At 41.5% G+C, this 21,308-nt stretch overlaps 1 protein-coding gene and 1 long non-coding RNA gene across 5 annotated transcripts in view; one reads left to right on the plus strand and one right to left on the minus strand.

The window, feature by feature from the left end:
- Positions 1–21,308, plus strand: part of LOC105240067 — a 131,422-nt gene that overhangs the window by 81,376 nt on the left and 28,738 nt on the right. For all 3 annotated transcript variants that reach the window (XR_004619352.1, XR_004619351.1, XR_002143852.2), the window contains 3 exons: positions 11,684–11,851; positions 11,951–12,012; positions 19,735–19,850. This is a non-coding gene — a long non-coding RNA (uncharacterized LOC105240067). The remainder of the gene's footprint in view (positions 1–11,683; positions 11,852–11,950; positions 12,013–19,734; positions 19,851–21,308) is intronic.
- KRT23 (keratin 23) lies at positions 372–20,689 on the minus strand. Of its 2 annotated transcripts, none has more exons than XM_034639724.1 (8): positions 20,294–20,689; positions 14,538–14,620; positions 13,220–13,376; positions 11,873–12,034; positions 11,663–11,785; positions 8,700–8,920; positions 7,544–7,575; positions 372–686 (listed from the first exon to the last, which is right to left on the minus strand). In XM_034639724.1, exons 1-8 carry the CDS (start codon positions 20,687–20,689, stop codon positions 655–657), a joined length of 1,206 nt encoding a protein of 401 aa, XP_034495615.1. In that variant the 3' UTR covers positions 372–654. The 2 variants fall into 2 exon arrangements, with proteins under 2 accessions (XP_034495615.1, XP_002925007.1); XM_002924961.4 differs by lacking the exon at positions 372–686 and adding an exon at positions 5,129–5,948.

Consider the following 21,308-nt stretch of genomic DNA (forward strand, 5'->3'; position numbering starts at 1 on the left):
TTTACGTGGGCATCCCGGTGTGCTTGAATGAAGTGCAGGGGATGTCCCTCCTTTCTGGGTTGGACTTACACTGCTTGGTCCCCATTTGTGAAGAGGCAGAGAGGAGAGCTGTAAACATACATACATGGGCATTGGCTTTACTCTCTGCTCTCTCCAAAGAGTGAGGATCTTGACTTTTCTCTTGGATGTTTTGGTGCTTCATCTGCAGTTATTGGACCGGGACTTCCGTAGAGATCCATTTCACTGACTAAAATCTCGGTTGAAAGGTTTGGACTAGACTTAAATCAACTATTGTCACTGAACAAATAACAGACTCTTATTTTAAACACTCTGTTTTGTTATCCATGGTCACATGAAAAACTACTCCCAAACTTACTGGCTTAAAACAATAATCATTTTATTTGTTCATAATTTTGTGGGTCAGAATTTCAGATTCAGAATATTGGGGCTGGCTTCTCTCTGCTCCATGATGTCTGGGGCCTCAGCCTCTTTGGCTTGAAAGGCTGGTAACCAGCTGCAATGGCTGGAGCGGGGTCATATGTCTGGAACTTCAGTTATGGCTGTTGGCTGGGTTCCTCAGCTTTCCATGTGGCCTCCCTGTGAGGCTAGCTTAGACTTCCTCACAGCGTGGCTGTCTCAGGGTAAGTGAGCTTCTCATATGGCAGCTGGCTTCCCAGAGGGCAATTCTAAGAAGATATAAGCCCCAATGTGTAAGCATTTATTAAATGTCTGCTTGTGTCTTGCTTGCTGATGTTCCATTGACCAAATCAAGTCACACAGTCAAGCCCAGAGTCTATGTGGGAAAGACTACAGAAAGGCCTGAGACCTGGTGGTGTGGGTTCACTGAGGCCACCAGTACCTACGACATAGCCAGAAAATGATGTTGTTACTTAGTATCCATTTTCTATTGTGAAAGGCTACATAGGTGTATATGTAACTATGGCACAGTGTTGCTTAATATCCATAAAATGTATTTTTAGAATTAGGTTATTTTTAATCCCAAAGAAATGGTATGCTTTATTAATTGACACAATGTGAACTTTAAAAAAAAATCTCCATGCTACACAAAGCTGTCATTAAATAATTTATATTTAAGACCATCTGGACAGAAAAAATAATCCAACCTTTAGTACCTATTGCAGGTTTACTTTTCTCTGGCAATTATGGGCATTTTTACAAATTGGTTCCAGCTTAAAAGCTTATACCTTAATTATTTTGGTTTTTCAATTGTTCACACATTTAGAATTATTATTTTTAATTTGCTATGAGTTTTAAAAATTTTATGGTGCATTCTTCAATTCTGATGTTCCCGTATGTCAGAGATGCTACATATAGCTAAGAATGAGATCTGAGTCCCAGGAGAGCTGGGCTAACCTTTCTAGACTTTAGCTTCCTCATCTCTTTAACAAGAAGGTTTGATCAATTGATTCCTGTTTTCTTCTAATGCTACTTTTTTTTTTTTTTGGACTCCGTGTGATGCCTGATTAACTATTAGAGAAATGTAAAGTGTGCATTTGGGAAATACTAAAACAATCTGATATTACCTTAAGGAAGGAGTTACTTAGGTGTTCCTGAAATTAAATTTTTTACTTACTTCGCTTAGGGATGTTTTCCCCGTAAATCTCTTACCTGCATATGTTACTATTTTGTTTTGCTATAAAAAAAATATAAGAGGTAAAGGAAATGAAGAAGCTGAAATAACATGGCAAATTTTCATCATAGAAACGCATTACAGGAGCATAACGCTCTGGGAAAATATTTGACTAAGCAACTGAAAGGGATTTTACTAAGATCAGGTAGAAGTGAGTTCGCAGAGTTTTGTGAAATTCATATTAGTATTTGTCTTACCTGTTAAGTTTTTATTCAGTTGTCCTTCTGGGAAGGACCTTCCAGTCGGGTAAAATGAAACTCTATCTTCACAAGCATTTGGAAGCTTTTCTTTTTCTATTAGCTGTCATTCATTCTTACGAGAGTATTAAATAATTAGTAATGTGGGAAACGGACTGAAGTGGTAGGTTCTCAAAATTGTCTATATGTTGTAATTACTTGGGGATCTTTCAGATGTATTGATGACTGGGTCCCGACCTTCAAAAACCATGATTCAATTGACCTACAATGGCCTGGCCATTAGAATTTTTTAAATCTCTCCAGGAGACCCTGAAATGCAGTCAAGTTTGAGAACCTCTGCCCTAAAGCATTCTTGGATCTCTTTCTCTTACCATTTTTTCCTACGGTCCTTGCCCTCTTCTCAATTTTATGACCGCTTCCCCCAATATACAATTGCTACATTCCTCAATAATGAATTTTTATAGGTTTAATTCCCGATTTCACACATCATTAACAGGGTAGGTGTATAAAAGCATTAATGGAAAAATAAACATTTAGTAAAGGCATGTATTTGATTGGATGGACACATATTAGATGGGTCTATCCACTCAACCATGTTATGGTACCTTTGGAAAATATGTTGCCATAAATATTAATTTCCAAAGTAATATTTTATATCTCTCTGGGTTAGCCAACTATTTGTTTAGTTGGGTCTTGGGTAATGGAATAGGTGCAATTTGCTCAAAGTGTTTCTGGAATGAAAACAATATAACTTAATACCAAATCCTTTATGTGGTTTGGGTGTGTGTTGGTCAAAACCAAATACAAATGAAAATTTCTGTGCTTAGTAAGTCACCTAAACATGCGGCACTAATCAATTTGTAATGGGTATTTTGAAATATTTTTGGGATGATTTAGATGCAGGGGAGAAGTTATTCTATGTTGCCTCACATGCAATTGTCTTTTTTTTTTTTTAAAGATCTATTTATTTATTTGAGAGAGAGAGAAGGAGAGAGTGGGGAGGGGAGTGGTAGAGGGAGAAGAAGAGGGAGAGAATCTCCAGCAGATTCCCTGCTGAGCATGGAGCCTGACATGGGGCTTGATCTTACCACCCTAAGATCATAACCTGAGCTGAAACCAAGAGTTGGAAGCTCAACCAGCTGAGCCACCCAGGTGCCCCACAATTGTCTCTTTATTCAGGTAAATGTTTTAACTTTTTCTGCTTGTTTCTACTTAGTGAAATAGAGATGCTATGGCTTAAAAAATTCATATATTAACTTCCTAACCCCCACAGGTGATAGGTGAGGCATTTGGAAGGTGCTTAGGTCATGGGGGTAGAGCCCTTGTGAATGGGTTTTCTTACAAAAGAGACCCCAAGATTTCCCTGGCCTCTTCTCCCATTCGAGGACACAAACTATGCACCAGGACAAGGGCCTTCATCAGAACACAACCATGCCAGTGCCTTGATTTTGAACTTTGCAGCCCTCAGAACTGTGAGAAATAAATTTCTGTTGTTTATAAGCCCCCAGTCTGTGGTATAGTTATAGCTACTTAAATGGACTAAGGCAAGAGCAATTAATTATTAATAGGGTGACCAACCACCCCAGTTTGCCTGGAACTGAGGGGTTTCCTGGGCAAACTGGGATGAATTGATCACCTTAATTGATACAGTGAAAATTAACAACACTTTAAGGATATTTTAGACCCTTGACTGAAAAATTATTTATATGTTATGATTTCCTGTTGCCAAATCATATATAAATTATGATGGCAAATGGAAGATTAGTGATTATTTTCTGGGCATAGTATAATTTTCCCTTCAGCTTATCATATTTTTTTGAATATACTTCAAAAGATTTTACTAGCAATGCTCAAACTTCACATTGAGAAAATACATATATTAAATGCGTAATTTTTAGGTTTTAAGAAAGAGATAATAATGTCTAAAATTAGAGAGTAAATTTGTGCTAAAATGGAAAAAATTTAATTTTTAGATCTGCCTTGAGACTCTAGTACCCTATTAATGTAAGGAAGTTCTTGTAGTAAAATGAAATAGAAAAGGAGAAATAATAAAGTCTAATATGGATCCTCTGTTGTCCCCCAAAACATTAAACGTCTCCACAGACAAATACTGCACAAAAAAACCTCACTGAAACTGTTAGTATATTGGTTATTTTTGAGATTCTTTGAAGTAATCACATAGTACAGATAAATTTATAATTTTACTCCAGAGAATTAGTATATCTCATTTACACCAATAACACATTTTTGCAATGATGTGATTATCCTGGGTTCCTTTTGCCTTATTTCAGATTGTTAGGAGTTGGTTTTCCATTCTTTGGGCATTAAGAATCAGAAACACCAATTAATTGCCTTAAAGGGAAGACTAATTCGGTTTTGACAGATGCCCAGTTCAGAAAATATCAAAAGAAATCCTTTCCAAGAAGGTGTTAAAACATAGAGACAAAAAAACACGTGGAGCGTTGCCAATATGTTAGATGATAATGGAACTACATTACACCACTCTTCGTTTAACAACTGTTAATGGAGTCAAGAGAGCTGGATTTAGACTAGCAACAATCCAGTGAGTGTTTGAGTAAATGCCTTTATTGTTCTGGGCTGCAGTTTATTTGTCTGTAAAATGGGAGAGTTTGACTAGCCTGTGCTTGTGGTCCCTTAAATTGCGAATATCCTATAATTCCATGTACCGCATTCTGATGACACCTTAGCAGATATGTGGATTTCGATCTTCCTTTTCTCCAACACTGCTCCTCTGTACCAGCCTTGGAACAGTGGCTCCCTCTGCTACAGTTTGGGAAAAAGGAATCTTCTTGAGAGGACAGAGTTGCATAGTCTCTGTGCTTCAGCCCCTACTTCCAACTCAACATAATACTCCAGATCCTAATATTTGCATTTTTTAAAGATNTACAGTTTGGGAAAAAGGAATCTTCTTGAGAGGACAGAGTTGCATAGTCTCTGTGCTTCAGCCCCTACTCCACCTCAACACAATACCCCAGATCCTAATATTTACATTTTTAAAGATTTTATTTATTTATTTTATGTGACAGAGAGACAGCCAGCGAGAGAGGGAACACAGCAGGGGAGTGGGAGAGGAAGAAGCAGGCTCCCAGCGGAGGAGCCCGATGTGGGACTCGATCCCAGAACGCCGGGATCACGCCCTGAGCCGAAGGCAGACGCTTAACTGCTGTGCTACCCAGGCNCCCGATGTGGGACTCGATCCCAGAATGCCGGGATCACGCCCTGAGCCGAAGGCAGACGCTTAACTGCTGTGCTACCCAGGCGCCCCAGATCCTAATATTTGCATTTTGGATCTTGGACAAGTCACTTCCCCTTTTAGGGTCTTAGTGTATATTTGTAATAAGGATTGGGTTTTTTTTTTTCCCAATTCCCTTTTCTAGCTTTAACTTTCTTTTAGGCCCTTAAAGTTATGTGTGTAGGTATGTTCATGAGCTAGAATAATTTTTGGTCATCTCACATTCTCAGTGAAGCTTTGCAGGCCTCCCCTCCTCTGTTGGCAGAGGTCTGGAGAGCCTCATGACCCACATCTCGTCCCTACGTTGCAAGGTAACAATTCTGCCCAGCGTCTCGCTGCTGCAGGTATGTTCAAAGCATGAAGGTCCCTTTCTTTCATGGACAATGCCCTGAGAATCCCTTGTTAGGATGAGACCTTGATATAAAAGTGACATGAATATGATGTGACATAAACAAAGACATGATGCAGCTGGTATAGAGTTTTATTGGCTCCAAAACAGATAAGTAGTGATGGCAATCTGAAGATTGTAGTAGGAAAGTAGAGCTTTAATAAGCTCATGAACGCATACTTTGATTCAAACAGTTGCAGCAATGTATTAAGATCATTATGGAATGTCTGGTGAGATTGTTACAGAGAAAAAAAATAAGTTGATAAGTTTGATAACTCCAAGGATACATCTTAGGACTCACCCATTTGTGTCTGGGCAAGGATTTCCATTGGAGAAAAGTAGTTCTTATAATAGGCAGAAACTTTTATTGGCCTTATGCACACTTTTGGATCTCATTTACTTGAGAAAGAATTATTCTTCCGTTGACACTCTCCTGTGTGATGGCCTTGATCTTTGGAGCTGAGGGAAAAAGCAATGAAAAGGTCACTGCCATGCTTCTCCCACCATCTGAAATACTCATTTTTAGTTCCCTGCTCTCAGTACTTGAAGCTTCTCTGTCGCTTCCAAAATGATCACTCAGCAATATGGCAGGCTCTGCTGGAGTGAAGAGATGTCACCAAGGAAGGCTTTTCCCCTCACCCTCCAGGAAATGAGCGTGTGTGAATAGTGTCATCTTCTAGAGGCCAAGACCTGCATCCAAGACCTAGTGGATCTAGGCTCTGGCAACATGCCCTTGAGGAGGCCTTCCTGCTTATGCAGGCTTTGTTGCACTTGTACCACAGATTCTGTGAGCTAACAGAGCACTCAGTGCTATTCTGGGCACTTCATTTAAAGATCTAGAAAGCATGAAGGATGGGTGAGAAGCCAGGGATGTTTATCATGGTCAGTTTTCAAAGTTATTACTTATTTGAATATTTGTTTTGTCAACACACCAGGACACTAATTCTAGACCAGGGGGAAAACTCAACATTAAGAGAGACACAGGGGAACTTTGTTAAAATCAAATCTCTCCATGGGGCTCCTGGGTGGCGCAGTCATTAAGTGTCTGCCTTCGGCTCAGGGCGTGATCCCGGCATTCTGGGATTGAGCCCCACGTCAGGCTCCTACGCTGGGAGCCTGCTTCTTCCTCTTCCATTCTCCCTGCTTGTGTTCCCTCTCTCGCTGGCTGTCTCTGTCAAATAAATAAATAAAACTCTTTAAAAAAAAATCAAATCTCTCCAACAGATTGGGCTACTCTTTCAAGTAATGGTTCCCTGTTCCTGGACATGCATAAGGAGGGGATGAAGGACCATTTGTTGATATCTCACAGAGGCGTGGCAGTTAGACCAGCTGCCCGTGATGGTGCCTGGAACCCCGATTCTCTAAACCTCTAATGCCTTAGAACACTTTTACCACAAACTAATCAGAAAAGCGCCCCTCGTCCCAGACTGTGGTTTCTTAGAACTCTTCCGTGAGATGTTAAAGAAAATGGGTGCCCAGGTCAAAGATACTAGGTGACACCGAGTTAAGCAAAGTAAAACTTATGATGTTTCTTTCTCTTTCCTATTCCTTTTCTTCCTCTAGAGTGCCTGGTCCATCTTTAACTTACTGAAGTGCATGACTGTTCATGAAGAGGATAGCAGTACCTAGCATTTCAACCATTTCTGGCCATGGGACACATCTTTCGTAAATCACAATTAAAGTCTTATGGAACACTAATGTTCAACAGAATGTAGTTGGGGAAATTATGTGAAATCGTTTTCTTATAATCTCCTAGGAGTTTAGTAAACAGACTCCATGACTTAACAGAGATCTAGGAGTACGAGTGATTATTGCTGTCTACTTTACTGCTGGCAGAGAACTTGTGTGTATATTATTGAAGACAAGACTGAGAGCCCACTTTTTCCTTTTCATCTAATTTAAGTTAATTCAAAATTCCTGGCTGTCTGGGAGTGAAATAAAAACCCAACACAGGATATTTGGAGTACCGTGAGGATTCTGAGTACTATAGAATGAATAAACATGTTGATTCGTTCTTAAAAAGTAGATCCAAACAATGAAAGAATTTCTTTTACCTTTCACACTTGACTTTGATTCCTCCATTGTCCTATAAAAATGATAAGAGTTACAGCTCGTTCCAGTATTAGCAACAATCATAAAAACCCCTTAAGGTGAACTAACTTCCTTTGTCTGCTTGTAAATTCATAGCTCCTTCATAAGGATAATTGAGTTCTGTAGTCTCAAGGTCATGAGTTCATGGGAAACCCTTCCTGGATCCAGAAGGAAGTGCATACCACCTCCCACTGACCCTGGGGTCAAGGGAAGTCTACCAAACCACCTCCATTATTTCAGCTGGCTGCAGGCTTTGCCTCCACTGGGATCCTTTCCAGGATCTGGGTTTGAAGCCTGGAAGCCCTGGGCTTTTCAGACTGTTCAGGGTTTGGTCTGATAGTCTTTTACTTATGCATTTTTACTTATTTTATTTTTAAAAGTTTATTTATTTAAGCAATCTCTACACCCAATGTAGGGCTTGAACCCATGACCCCAAGATTAAGAGCCGCATGCTCTGCCGACTGAGCCAACCGGGTGCCCCTTTTTATGTATCTTTTAAAAAAAATTTCTAACCCTTTCTCTTGGGTCAGAGAGACAAGTATGTACCCCCAACCCCCAGACAAGTTGGTCAGAAATACCAGATTGGGGGCACCTGGGTGGCTCAGTCTTTAAGCATAAGCCTGCTTCTTCCTCTCCCATTCCCTCTGCTTGTGTTCCCTCTCTCGTTGGCTGTCTCTCTCTGTGTCAAATAAATAAATAAAATCTTAAAAAAAAAAAAAAAGAAATACCAGATTGAAGAATCTAGATTTCTCAATTTCTTAGGAATCTTTTCTTGCTGTCAGGCTGAAATACTCCCTTCTGTTGTTGTGGGTTTTTTTTCTTTTGAGCCAAAATTGTGTGCATTCCCAGTGGGAAATGCTATAGCCAAGACTTCTTAGTTGTTTCTAGAGATTTTAATATATTAACTACTGACCTCAAATGTTAGTGCCCTGGGAATAATAGCTGATTAATTCATGCTTGCTACTTAATGGACTACCATCTGATCTAAATATCCAGAAGAAATTCGACATAAACCTTTCTCTGGAGCGATGATTGCTAACACTCCCCTGAGGTATAGGAATGCACGCACAAATACCTGATGCTCTTTTCGTCCTCCTCCCCTGCCAGCCTTTGCCTTACCCCTCACTCTCTCCCTCCAGGAGCTGGTGGTAGGTGGCGATTTCCTTCTCCAGGTGGGTCTTGATGCCCAGCAGGACCTTGTATTCGTTGTGCTGACGCTCCAGGTCGTGGCGTAGCTGCAGCAGTTCGTCCTCATAGTGGGAGATGACCCGTTGCATGTCCTGGAGTTGGCAGGAGTACCGAGACTGGGTCTCTGATAACATGTTCTCCAAAGCGGATTTCTGAAAGAGGAAATGATGTTTCTTCTATTAATTGACTGATGGCTTGATTGCTTCAATAAAGTGGGCTTGTCGAGTAGTTAGTACACCGACCACTCGGCGAGGTGTCTCGGTGGCTGCTGGGGTGCAAAGGTGGGCAGCTGGCTGACTCAGAGGTTTGGGGGTTGGGCAGCGAGGAGTGGACGAGAGTCAGGACTTTTGAAGCCCATTTTTTGGGCACTTCTTTGTGTCCGGGAGCTCTTGGCAACTTCGTTACACTCTTGCAGTGTTTACTGTGTATGCTACTCGTTTGGGATTGGGTACACGCTGCCTTGCCCTGATGTATTCCTTCCCTCCTTGTGCTCGCGTTGTGTCTATGGCTAGGTGCAAAACTCCGGGGGAAACAGTAACTGGACCACTGTCTCTTTGTATCTTCAGAGAAGCGTCTCAAGTAGGGGTGCCAGATAAAATAGCACCTTGTTAAATTTGTATTTCAGATGAGTAACAAGTAATTTTTTAGCATAAGTATGTCCTAAAAATTGCCTCAATATTGCATGGGACATAGTTATACTAAAAAACAAAACAACAAAACAAAACCCTTTGTTTTGTATCTGAATTCAATTTTAACTGGATGACCTATATTTTAATTTGGTGTCTGGCAACCATAGTCCCAAGCAATGCTTGTTGATTATGACAATGGAAACAAATTGTCATTACTGAGGAAATTCTAAAAGCTGCACAATGAACTTTCTGCACTAGGGTACAGAGAACTGAGTTCAAGTCCCTGTTCTGTTTGGATTTTACCTGCTTTTCTGGAGCACATAATTTTAATCTCCAGGAGAAACTCATAACTGTGCTGGATACTCTCACTTGGTGATGGCTGCTAACTTTCAGGGGCCACTTAATGTTGCCTGGCCTGCAATCATCGCTCCCCTGTTCTCCCAGAGGGCTACTGCCTTCCTTTTCCTCTGTCCTCAGACCCCCTGCTCCCTCTCCTTTCTCTCAGCCCATGGCCTTGCTTCCTGTGTTACGGAGGAAATGAAAGCCATCTGGAGAGGATTCCCACAAGCTCCCACCGTTACTTCCACCCACATACGTGAACCTGTGTCCAGGCTCTCGCTTCCCTCCTTGAGTTGTCTGTGCTCCAGTCATTTCATCAACTGCCCGTCTTCTTGCATCATTAATATTTTCCTCTCTACCAGATTCTCCTCATTGGCTTTCAAATAGAATAATTTCTCCCACTTTAAAGTTTTTCTCTCTTGAATCCATAGCTACCTTTAGTTGTCATTCGGTTTCTTTGTTCCCCCTCACCTACAGCAAAGTTCCTCAAAGAGTTGTTCATACCTGCTGTTCCAAATTCCTCTGGACCTCCCCCCAAGGGACGAGGCTATGCAGTCTGACTCCCATCATTACCCCAAGGGCCTCCCCTTCCCTTCCCTCTTCTTCTCATCTTTCTTCTTCTCTTTGTTTGCTCACCACAGACACATTGGCTTCCCGCTGTTCCTCTGACCCATCCAACACACCTGTGCCTCATGGCTTTTCCATTTGTTGTGCCCGGAGTCCCTTCTCTGTAGCCGCGTAATACACCTCTTTGCCACTTCTAGGTTTTTCCTCAACCGACACCTTAACAGCAAAGCCTCTCGTGACCACCTTGTTTAAAATGGCTGCTCTGCACTCCAGCATGCCTGACCTCCCCACTCCGTGCTTCATTTCCTGGTAGCCCTTTTCTCCGTCTCACATATCGTATATTTTGATGATCTGTCATCCACACTAGAATGTAAGCTCCCTTATTATAAAATCCTTAATACTTAGAATAATGTCAGATAGTAGAATGCATGAAAATGAATGTAAACATCTTGCTGACCTCACAGGGTTGTTGTGAAATACCGTATGTCCAAATGTTTTGAAAACTATAAAACACTGTAATTATTCCTGTGCTCGTTATTATCACCTTGACAGTGTACATTTTAAATGTCTGTTCATCATCACTTATTCCTAAAACATAACAGTAATTTACCATGTGTACCTGCCAACAGAATGAGCCAATTATTTCTCCTCAAGATCAAGGGCAGAGTAGCACTTGGAAATGATATTGATGAATGATTGGAAGATTCAGATAGTCTACAAAGGGAATCAAATGATAGATTTCGTTTAATGAATTTTGAGTGTTTGTGACACTCATACAAAACATTTTGCGAAAAACCATGAAAATTATAGAAATGACTTAGATATAAGTCTGTAGAGTTTATTGGGTGATAAGACGTCTACATGGCGGACAGAGCAGTACTTTGACGTCAGCCAGGCCTGGATTTGCCATCAATTCATGGTGACGCCAGAATTTCTTTGTGTTGGGGTTTCAGGGGGCAGGCTGGTTGTGAGTGGCGAGAGCACTGGCAGAGATAGTATGAGGGCCTTCTAGGCCCTCACATCTCTCCCAAACACCAGGTGGCTTCACCACCGGCCACTTAGCTATCTGTGTGACCTTGGCCAGTTTACTTAACTGTCTGGAGCGTTGGTTTCCTCATCTGCAAAATGAGAACACAAAGACCTACCTGGAAAGGTTAATGTGAGGATTGTTGGCAGTTAACATTAATGACTCCCCTGGCATACAATGTGCACAATGTATGATAGCGCTCATTATCTTTCTCATCCTGAACACTTTGGATGTAAAGTGGGGACTCCAAGGGAGCTGGGGAGGGGAGCCCAGGAGAGAAGTCAAGAGAGGCTTTGTGGAGGACGTGGTACCGGATCCTAGCCCAGACTCACTCTGCTGTGCTGTGCCTGCAGGTCGATCTCCAGGGCCTGGAAAGTGCGCTTCAGCTCATGGATGTCACTTTGGCTGCTCTGCACGGCTGCTGGGCTGGCCACCTCCTGGGCCATGGTGGCTGACTAGGAGACCAAGCAAAGGACAGAGGCATTGGCATTGGCACCACATGGAAATGGAACCTTTGGAAGGTTTGAGCTCCTTTCCTTTACCTGCTCTTTATACCAAGCGTCCAAGTCTTGATGCTTCTTCTTTATTATAAACTCATATTCCTGCCTCATATCCTCCAGGACCTTAATCAGATCTTCTCCTGGAGTGGAATCCACCTTCACACTGACCTTGAAGTCATTTGGTACGTGATGTTCCTCCATTTCCTGTTTAATAACAGAGAAAGAAAATGAATTGGCTGTGATAATCAGAAGGCCAGAGGTGTGTTGAATGGCAGCAGTTAACAGATCTTTTAAAAATTCAGCTTTTGTGGTTGTTATTCTTTTACTGGTGTGGTTTGGTTTCTCAGTTATTATTCGTTGATGGCAAAACATTGTATTTTTTTTCTATTGTAACTATAGAATAAAAAATAGCACTAGTTAGGTAATCAAATGGCCTCTGTGATGACTGACTTAATCCCTGGTTGAAAATGTGTCACAAAGAATTATGCTTCCATAGCATGTAAAGTACCCTTCAGCACATGTTCATGGGTGAAGTGATGGCACAATTCAACAGTTGAACATTTCAGGTTAGAGGCTAAAGCTTTTGGGAAGGAGTTCAGCAACCCAAAGCCAAAAGGTATAAAGACTTTTAATATCTTGTCAATGCATTATGACTCTGTAGGGCTGACACCGGTAGGATATCATGAAAATCAAGAGGGGCACCTGGGTGGCTCAGTCGATTAAGCATCTGCCTTCAGCTCAGGTCATGATCCCAGGGTCCTGGGGTCGAGCCCTGCGTCTGTCTGGCTCCCTGCTCAGCGGGGTGCCTACTTCTCCCCTCCTTCCTGCTCATGCTCTCTCTTGCTATCTCTGTCGCTATCTCTGTCTCTCTCTCTCAAATAAATAACATCTTTTTTAAAAAAAAAAAAGAAAATCAGAAACTGTAGGAAAAGTTTAATTAACAATCATTGTCTAACCAACTGTTCAGAATTGAGGCTCTTTGATGTTCGTAAGCAATTTTGTTTTGCCTAAAACAGGGATTGCTTTTCTCTTATTGCATCAGAGTCTCAGGGACTTTAGATAGATGGTAACTTTTTCAAAATCAGTTCAATGCTTATAAAAATTAAGATTCTTCATTTTTGCCACTAGTTTTATTTACCTTGGTTAGTGGCAAATTCTCTTAATTCTACTGTCCCCCAATTTGTGATTGTATTTTGGCTGTTGGATTTGACACTGAATAGATAACCTTGAAGCTGGAAAAATTAGATGTTTATATGGTTACTTATAATTACTTGGGTTGAAGGACGCTAGGACTGGCATTCAGATGGTGGTTTTTTCTGGGCTATTGAATCATCTGAATGTGCAGATTAAGAACTGTGTTGGTTGCCAGGAGCTCCTGGGGAGTCCTACCTGCTCATGTCGCTTCTTCATGAGAATGAGCTCTTTCCTCATCCCCTCAACCTCCTGTTCCAGATCTGTCGTGACAATGGTCAGATCATCCAAGGTCTTTCGGAGACCTTCAACTTCAATTTCCAGATCTTTCTTGAAGGAGTGTTCATTTTCATACCTTTGGTTGGAAGGAAGAGAAGAATACATCTGTTGTTGGAAGGCCATGGCCTTGTAAGGATTCACCTTAGTTTAGAGGTGATTCTCTTACTTTTAAGCTTAATAGGAGCAAATGAATGCATGCATCCCTCATAGGTCTGTTTCATGCAGGTTTTTCTGATGGTGACTCAATGTTGTTGTTGTTTTAATTAGAGAGGATGAAATAATAGAGTCATATACCCGTTGCTTAGACTTAGTAACTGTTAACATTTTGCTTCATCTATACTCTATTTTGTATTTTAAACTAAATTATAGGCATGACATTTCACCCCTAGATACTTAGGAATACATTGTTTAAAAACAAGAATTTTTGTTCAGAATGAAGCAAAATGGGGGCAGTTGGGTGGCTCAGTTGGTTAAGCGTCTGACTCTTGGTTTTGGCTTGGGTCATGATCTTAGGGTCGTGAGATTGAGCCCCAGGTCAGGCTCTGTGCTCAGTGCGGAGTCTGCTTGGATTTCTCACTTTCCCTCTTCCTCTGCACTTCCCTGCTGCATGCCCCCTCTCTCTCAAATAAATAAATAAAAAAATAAATCTTAAAAAAAACCGAATGAGGTAAAATGTTAACAGCTATTGAGTCTAAATGATGGGCGTACTCTTAACTGTGAAGAACAAACTGATGGTTACCTGAGGGGAGATGGGTGGGGGTGGGGAAAGAGGTGATGGGGACTAAGGAGCGCACTTGTGGTGATGCGCACTGGGTGATGTATGGAAGTGCTGAGTCACTCTATCGTATACCTGAAAGGAGTATGACACTGTATGTTAACTATACTGGAATTAAAATAAGAAAAAAATAAAAAAGAGTTTTCTACATAAGCATAGTAACATTATCACACCTAACAAGCTAATAACAACTCTTTAATGCCATCTAATTCTTGGTTCATATTCAAATTTCCCCATGCTACAAGGTGTATTTTAAATCGAGTTTGTTTAAAGTAGGGTCCAGTCAAGTATTTGTTCATATTATGCTTTTTAATTATATTTTATGAAGATATTACATGTGGCTAAGGGTGAAATAAGTTTTCCTTTAGCAAAACAAAAACAAGAGGAACCCCCAAAACAAAACAAAGCAAAACAAAAACAGCGAATGAAAACTCCCCACAATAGGGTGAAGAAGCAACTTACTTGAGGCCGAAGTCATCCACTGCCATCCTGGCATTGTCAATGAGAAGAACGATCTGAGCATTGGTCATCTTGCCATCCATGATCTGTAAAACACATAAGACTCATGTAAGTCAGACACTCTCCCAGGAAGAACTGCATTTCCGAGAACTGTATTTTCTGGGTAGATGACTTGTTAGCATAGATGTCTTCTTTTCTGGCAGCAGAACAACCAATAATCAATAAATCGATAAATACTGAGCAGTTACTAGGTACAAAGCATCAGAATGGTTTTTAAGGTAAGAACATGGCCTGCAGCCACTTCACTGTCTTTTTTCACACTCACTTTGACAGGCTAGGATTGATGGCGCTGCTGGAAGAATGACATTGGAAGGGGAAGAAGAATCATTGTTCAAAGTACCTTCTGGCTTTCTAGGGCGGCGAACGTATCTTAGTGTTTCCTTTTAGCTCATCCACATCTGTTGATGTTCCAAGAGTTTCAGGTTCTAATCCTGTTTTTATTGTGACTCTTAGTTTGGCTCCCTTCAAGCACAATAGTTATTTTAGATGAACATAATTCTTCCTTGCAGTAGCATTCATATTTCTGATCCATGATACTGAGCAAAGTATCAAAATATCACTGATACCAGTTTGTTGAACTGATTTTAAATGAATTTTATAAGAGTCATGTGACATGCCATAATTATTTTTTTGTCCCAAAGTGACTGTAACCATTCACATAACTTGTAGGTATGTGTACGTGTTTGGAAATTATTCCATCATGAGAATGCCCTAATTGTAGCTATTGAAACATTAACCGAAGTAATTTTTTGGCAGCTTCATAAACTTTAACTGTGGTAAAGCCTCTGGTTAAGACTTTTACTAGTTGGGGCGCCTGGGTGGCACAGCGGTTAAGCGTCTGCCTTCGACTCAGGGCGTGATCCCGGCGTTATGGGATCGAGCCCCACATCAGGCTCCTCCGCTGTGAGCCTGCTTCTCCCTCTCCCACTCCCCCTGCTTGTGTTCCCTCTCTCACTGGCTGTCTCTATCTCTGTCAAATAAATAAATAAAATTAAAAAAAAAGACTTTTACTAGATGTTTATATACTTTTTAACCTTAAAATGAAAAATACTGTTGAAAGTTTCTACTTGAGCAATTGCGTTTATGTATGATTTGTAAATTCTAGATAGGTGTAACCGCAGTAGTGCTCATTTCATATATGTCACCGTCTTCAGGAAAATTGGGTGGAAGCTGTCTCAACGTCAAAAGCATACTACTGCTTACTTTTGTGTCAAGTATTGTGCTGAACTAGGAGCTGGAGATGTTATTTTTTACTTCATTACTGACCATTGGCGTGAACTTGGGCCACTCACCCTGTTCCCTGGGTTTCGATTTCATCATCTGTTAAATAAGGAGTATGTGGTAGAAACTAGTGGAGATCCTAGTTCTAAACTTCGTGATTTAGTTGGAGGCAGAGAATCCTGTGACATTCCCATCGTATTTGAACAGATAATTCCTTTATTTAGAAAGGATTTCCTTAGAACAAAGTTATACCTCAGTACAAAGGCACCTTTTGAAGATTTGCTCCTATTCAAAGCTCCACTGGTTACTTGGAATTTGGTATCATGAATGCACAATGGCAGGATTCAGATGCGGTGATAACATTGGGTCTGGAACTCAAAGGGCAGGGCCTGGGGTCCTGCTCTTGCACCTCCTAGCTGAGTGAGCTTACCACGTCTCATTTTCTTTATCTATAAAATGGCAATAATAATAATAATAGTAGGCACTTCATCAGAGTTACGAGAATTAGATTAGAAGAAGTGAAGTACAATAATGTTGTAACATACTTAGCATATCCTGGGCATACTGTAGACACTCGGAAAGATGAGTTGAAACTATATTAATTTAGAAAAATGTAAAGTGTTTAATTTTCTTTTATAAGAGAACATTTGAGAAGACATATTATAGGTGGCCAAAAGACACATGAAAAGATGCTCCACGTCACTCATCATCAGGGAAATGCAAATGGAAGCCACAGTAAGGTGGCACCTCACACCAGTCAGAATTGGCGAGTATTAAAAAGACAAGATGTAATAAGTGTTGGAGAGGATATGGGGAAAAGGGAACCCTCATGCATTGTTGGTGGGAATGTAAATTGGTACAGCCACTGTGGAAAACAGTATGGAGGCTCCTCAAAAAATTAGAAATAGAACTGCCGTATGACCCAGTAATTCCACTTCTGGGTATTTACCTGAAGAAAAAACTCACCAATTTGAAAAGATATATGCACCCCTCTGTTCATTGCAGCGTTATTTATAGGAGCCAAGATATGGAACCGACTTAAGTGTCCATCAAAAGATGAATGGATACAGAAGATGTGCCATACACACACACACACACACACACACACACACACACACACACACACACACACACACTGGAATACTACCAAGCCATAAAAACAATGCAATCCTACCATTTGCAACCACATGGATGGACCTAGAGGGTATATGCTGGTTGAAATAAGTCAGACAGAAAAATACCATAGAAATAAAAAATGAGTCAGAAAGACAAATACTATATGATTTCACTTATATGAGGAAACTAAAAAACATAAGAAATGGATAAACAAACAGAAATGGACTCATAAATGCAGGGAACAAACTGGTGGTTGCCAGAGGAGGAGGGAAGGGGAGTGGGTGAAATAGGTAAATGGGATTATGAGATGCAAACTTCCAGTTATAAAATAAATAAGACACGGGGATGAAAAGTACAGTATAGGGAATATATTTTTAAAAAAGAAAAAAGCCGGCACTTTCGTAATCAGAGCCAATATCTGTACCGGATAAAGCCCAAGTTCTCTACGTTGAGATGCATCCCCAAACTTCTCCTGTCCGTGGTGGCTGCCCTGCCCAACTCCTTTCTTCCTTCCCTTGGTGGATTTCAGAAGGTACTATGACTACTTCCTTTGCTCTAAAAAAGGATTCTGTAGATACTTCCTTGTCTCCCCACTGCAGTGCTGCTACCAATGCTTTTCCTTCCAGGCTCCTTATTCCTTCCGTTATCTAAGCTCATAGGAAACGAAAAGTAGCTCCATCCACGAAAGCCTGGGGACCCTGTGCACTGAGGTGTTGACTGACATCCAGAGACACCAAACAGTATTCCCTCCGTGGAATCAGAACATCAAAAATACAATGTGGGCTTATTTGGCTTTTCTGAGTCAAATTGGTAATTTATCTGTTGCAAAACCCACATCAAGAATCTGAGCCCGCAGTCAGCTTTCTTCTCAGAGTACATGAACGGGGAGATCTGAAATGCACTTGGTATAGAGCACATTTAAAAACCAAAATTATTTCCCTGTTCACGCTTACTTGATGCAATATTACAATACAGCCACTCTGTCTGAGACATCCTTCACAGTCATGAGTGGATGATGAGGATGGGTTGAGAAATAATTTGTGAAGCATAGGTTTTGCATTGTGAGTTGTAATTAATCACCCGATTCTCCCCCAAGGCTCTGAGTTCATTCGTTTAAAACACTCTATTTGGTGCGTTAGTATAGCATTGTTGCTCCAGGGTGTGTAATCTTGTTCCAGGAAGAAGAGAATAGAATTTTTTATCATAAACCACAGTGCCAAAATACGGTACTATTGAGAGCCATTCTAAAATACGCGTATCCTTATGACTAAGTCCAACTCGGTGTTTCAAAAGGATTGGATTAATTTTTGAACTCATTTTCGTACAGACTTTTTGAGTAACATTTAAGATCCCTAAGGTGGGGGTGGAAGAATACTGTATCTACTGATCACATTTCATCCAGGCCTGGGCAGGTGTCAGCCCCTGGTTTTTGTGGGTTGCTGTATCCTTTGGGCCTCTGCTTTCTCACCTGTGAGTAGGGGAGGTCAGGACAGATAGAACTCCCTCAACCTCCAAGAATTGTTTTCTTCAATGAAAAAAACACAACTAAAATAAGTAATCCAGAAAAGAGTGGAATTCAAACCCGAATTTAATTTATAACCCAGAATTTAAAGTCAGAACCCAGACTCCCGGGCTTAGAGAGTGGGCTTAGAGAGTGGGCACGCCGCCCCCTCCTTGGCGTTGCCCTTGCTCACTTTTCTCCGTTCTGTTCCAAAGACTTCGGGCAGCCACTCAGTCTCAGTCTCCTCATCTATAAATTGGGGGTAAGAATACTTGCTTCACAAAATGAGATAATGTGTATGAAATGTGTGTCACATGACTAACAATGCAACCGTCACGCATTATTTCCAGTAACAAGCAGTACCGTGTTTGTAGGAGGTAGGCTAGTGAGCTCTGTGCTCTGTGGGAACTGTGAGGCCATTAGAAACAGATCTGGGTTAGAGTCCCGTGTCTGCCTCTTGCTGGTGGTTTTGGTGGCTGCTTCACCTCTCTGAGCTTCAGTCTCTTTACAGGGTCATTGTAAGAACTGAATCAGGTAACATCAAATGTTTCCATCAGCGCAGAAAGCTCTCGGATGGTACTGCTATGGGTATTAAAATATCCAGCATGAAGGTGGGCATACAATAAGGGCTCAATAAATGTTTTCCTCCCTCTTCCCTGTTCCCTCCTTCTCTGCTGTCAGTTAGTGAATTATTTGACCGGGTCTGACCTCACGTTTCTTTTGGGAGTTAAGTTCTCAGCTGTCCATTTGCAAAAACCTTCTTTTCTCTCCATTCTAAAATAAAAGCAACTTTATTAATGAAAAGAATATGATGAAGTTTGTTGAGTCACCTTGTTTTTTTTTGCAAAGACAACCATGTACTATATAGTTAGGGTAATTACACAGTCAGTTATTAGGTTGATTATTCAATAATTAGGGTTCATTATGAGGACAGATTTATATTATCTTGATTGGTCTTTCCAACATTCAAGCAAGGACAACTGAGGGTTGAGAAATACTGTATAAATATTGGAAACCCCTGATGCCCTTTCTAGGATGGGTAAAATCATGATCTTACAGGGAACTTTTTGGGACCAATTGACGTAAGAGGGAAGTTACATAGCTTTAAAAAATAATTTATGAGCTGACTGGATTCCCTGTACTTCTAACCAGTGTTGTGAGACATCCCAGAAGGTATAAGCTCAGCTTTTTTAAATGTTCGGTTGAAATTGTTTTTTTATGTTTTAAAGAAGTCTTCATAACCCTTCCTAATTCTGAGATTCCAAAAATTGTGCTTATTTTATTTTATTTTATTTTTTCTAGCAATATGCCCTTTCAGGACTGCGAGCAGTAAGAACTCAGAACTCCTAGCAGCCCTCCAGAGGAAATATCCAGGAATGTCAGAATGATGCATCTGCGGGGGGAGTGACAGCCTTTAGGTATGATCTCCAAAATCGTGTAACTCAGCCTTTCTTTCTGTGGGGAATCATGCTATCGCCAGGACTTTTGAGGTGGAGCAGAACCGATGTAATGAGAGAGTAAATGCCCTCTTGTGCCTCTTGTGCCCTGAGCAGGAGGGATGAATACCGGCCCTTATCATTACTGTAACGCTCCTGGATCATAAGTGATACCAGACAACAGCTGGTTGCCTTACAGTTTTTGCATTTTCTATATAATTTTTGTATAGAAGACAAAATACACAAAACAGGCTTTCCCGAGTCCAAAAGGTACAACAAGAAAATACCCTCAAACACCTTTGTTCGCAGACACTTTAAGCTCTTCTGCCATTTTCCTGGAAATTGTCTTTTGTACCGATTTCTCCTCCCATGGCTCTCTGGAAATGCAGCCCCCTCTTGAGGTCCGGGGCCACCCATGATCTTACCTGCTCCTGCAGGTGGCTGATGTTTTCCTCATACTGGGAGTAATTTTGCTTACTCCCGGGATCTCTCTGCTCATGCCACTTCAAGATGCGACTTTCGAGCTTCTCGTTGGCCTCCTCCAGGGCACGCACCTTGTCCAGGTAGGAGGCCAGGCGCTTGTTGAGGCCCTGCATCACCTCCTTCCCACTCGCAGCTGGGAGGGATTTGCCTCTTCTAGATCCCCAAGGCCCTCCAGGAGGCAGGCAGCTTGGCGAGCTGAAGGAAAGGGAGATGCGGACACCCCCAGCCCCCCCATGGACACTGGGAGCCCGAGGGAAGCTCCCCAGCTGTCCCCAGCGGCTTCCCGTGCCATGGAGGGAGCCTGAGGGGGTCTGGCTAAAGTTGTGGCTGGAGTTCATGGTCCCATCTGTGTTTGGTGCAGGGCTGGGCTCTGCTCTGCTCCCTGGCACTGCAGAACTGAGCCGCCCCAGACTGCCCTGGATGGTTTTATGCCCTTCGCCGTGGGAGTTCCCTTCCCTGACAACTGTACCAACAAGATCATATCATTGTGCAACAGGTGTTTCCTCTTGGTCAATCCCGAAGTGCCCCTGGGCCTCCACACACGTTGTTGTTGTTTAGAACCACATCAGTATACCAGTTTGCTTCTCCCTTCTTGTAACTGGGAGGCGTGGCCCACGACATGAGTGGGTATTAGTTTCAGGTGTCTTTCTCATCTTTCTGTGGAATTTTTCCTTGACCATTTATCTGAAAAGGATCAGACCGAAGTTTACAAAAAGGTTATTTGCTGTAGTACAGATTTCCTTTTAAAAAGTAGACATTAACCACACAGATACACACACCTTCCCCTGCCCCAAATAAACAAACCCCAGCTCTACAGCGAGGGTGGGAGAGACTCCAAAGGGAAGAGCCAGATCAGAATCTCCGGCCCTAGAATAAAAATACTCATGCTGAGGAGACGGAGAATGTTCTGAATATCTGATGCCTTTGTGGCAGTTACTGTTTGATGGAAAGTAATTT

This window comes from Ailuropoda melanoleuca, chromosome 13 (genome assembly GCF_002007445.2).
Source record: "Ailuropoda melanoleuca isolate Jingjing chromosome 13, ASM200744v2, whole genome shotgun sequence".
In the NCBI taxonomy this organism is placed as follows: domain Eukaryota; kingdom Metazoa; phylum Chordata; class Mammalia; order Carnivora; family Ursidae; genus Ailuropoda; species Ailuropoda melanoleuca.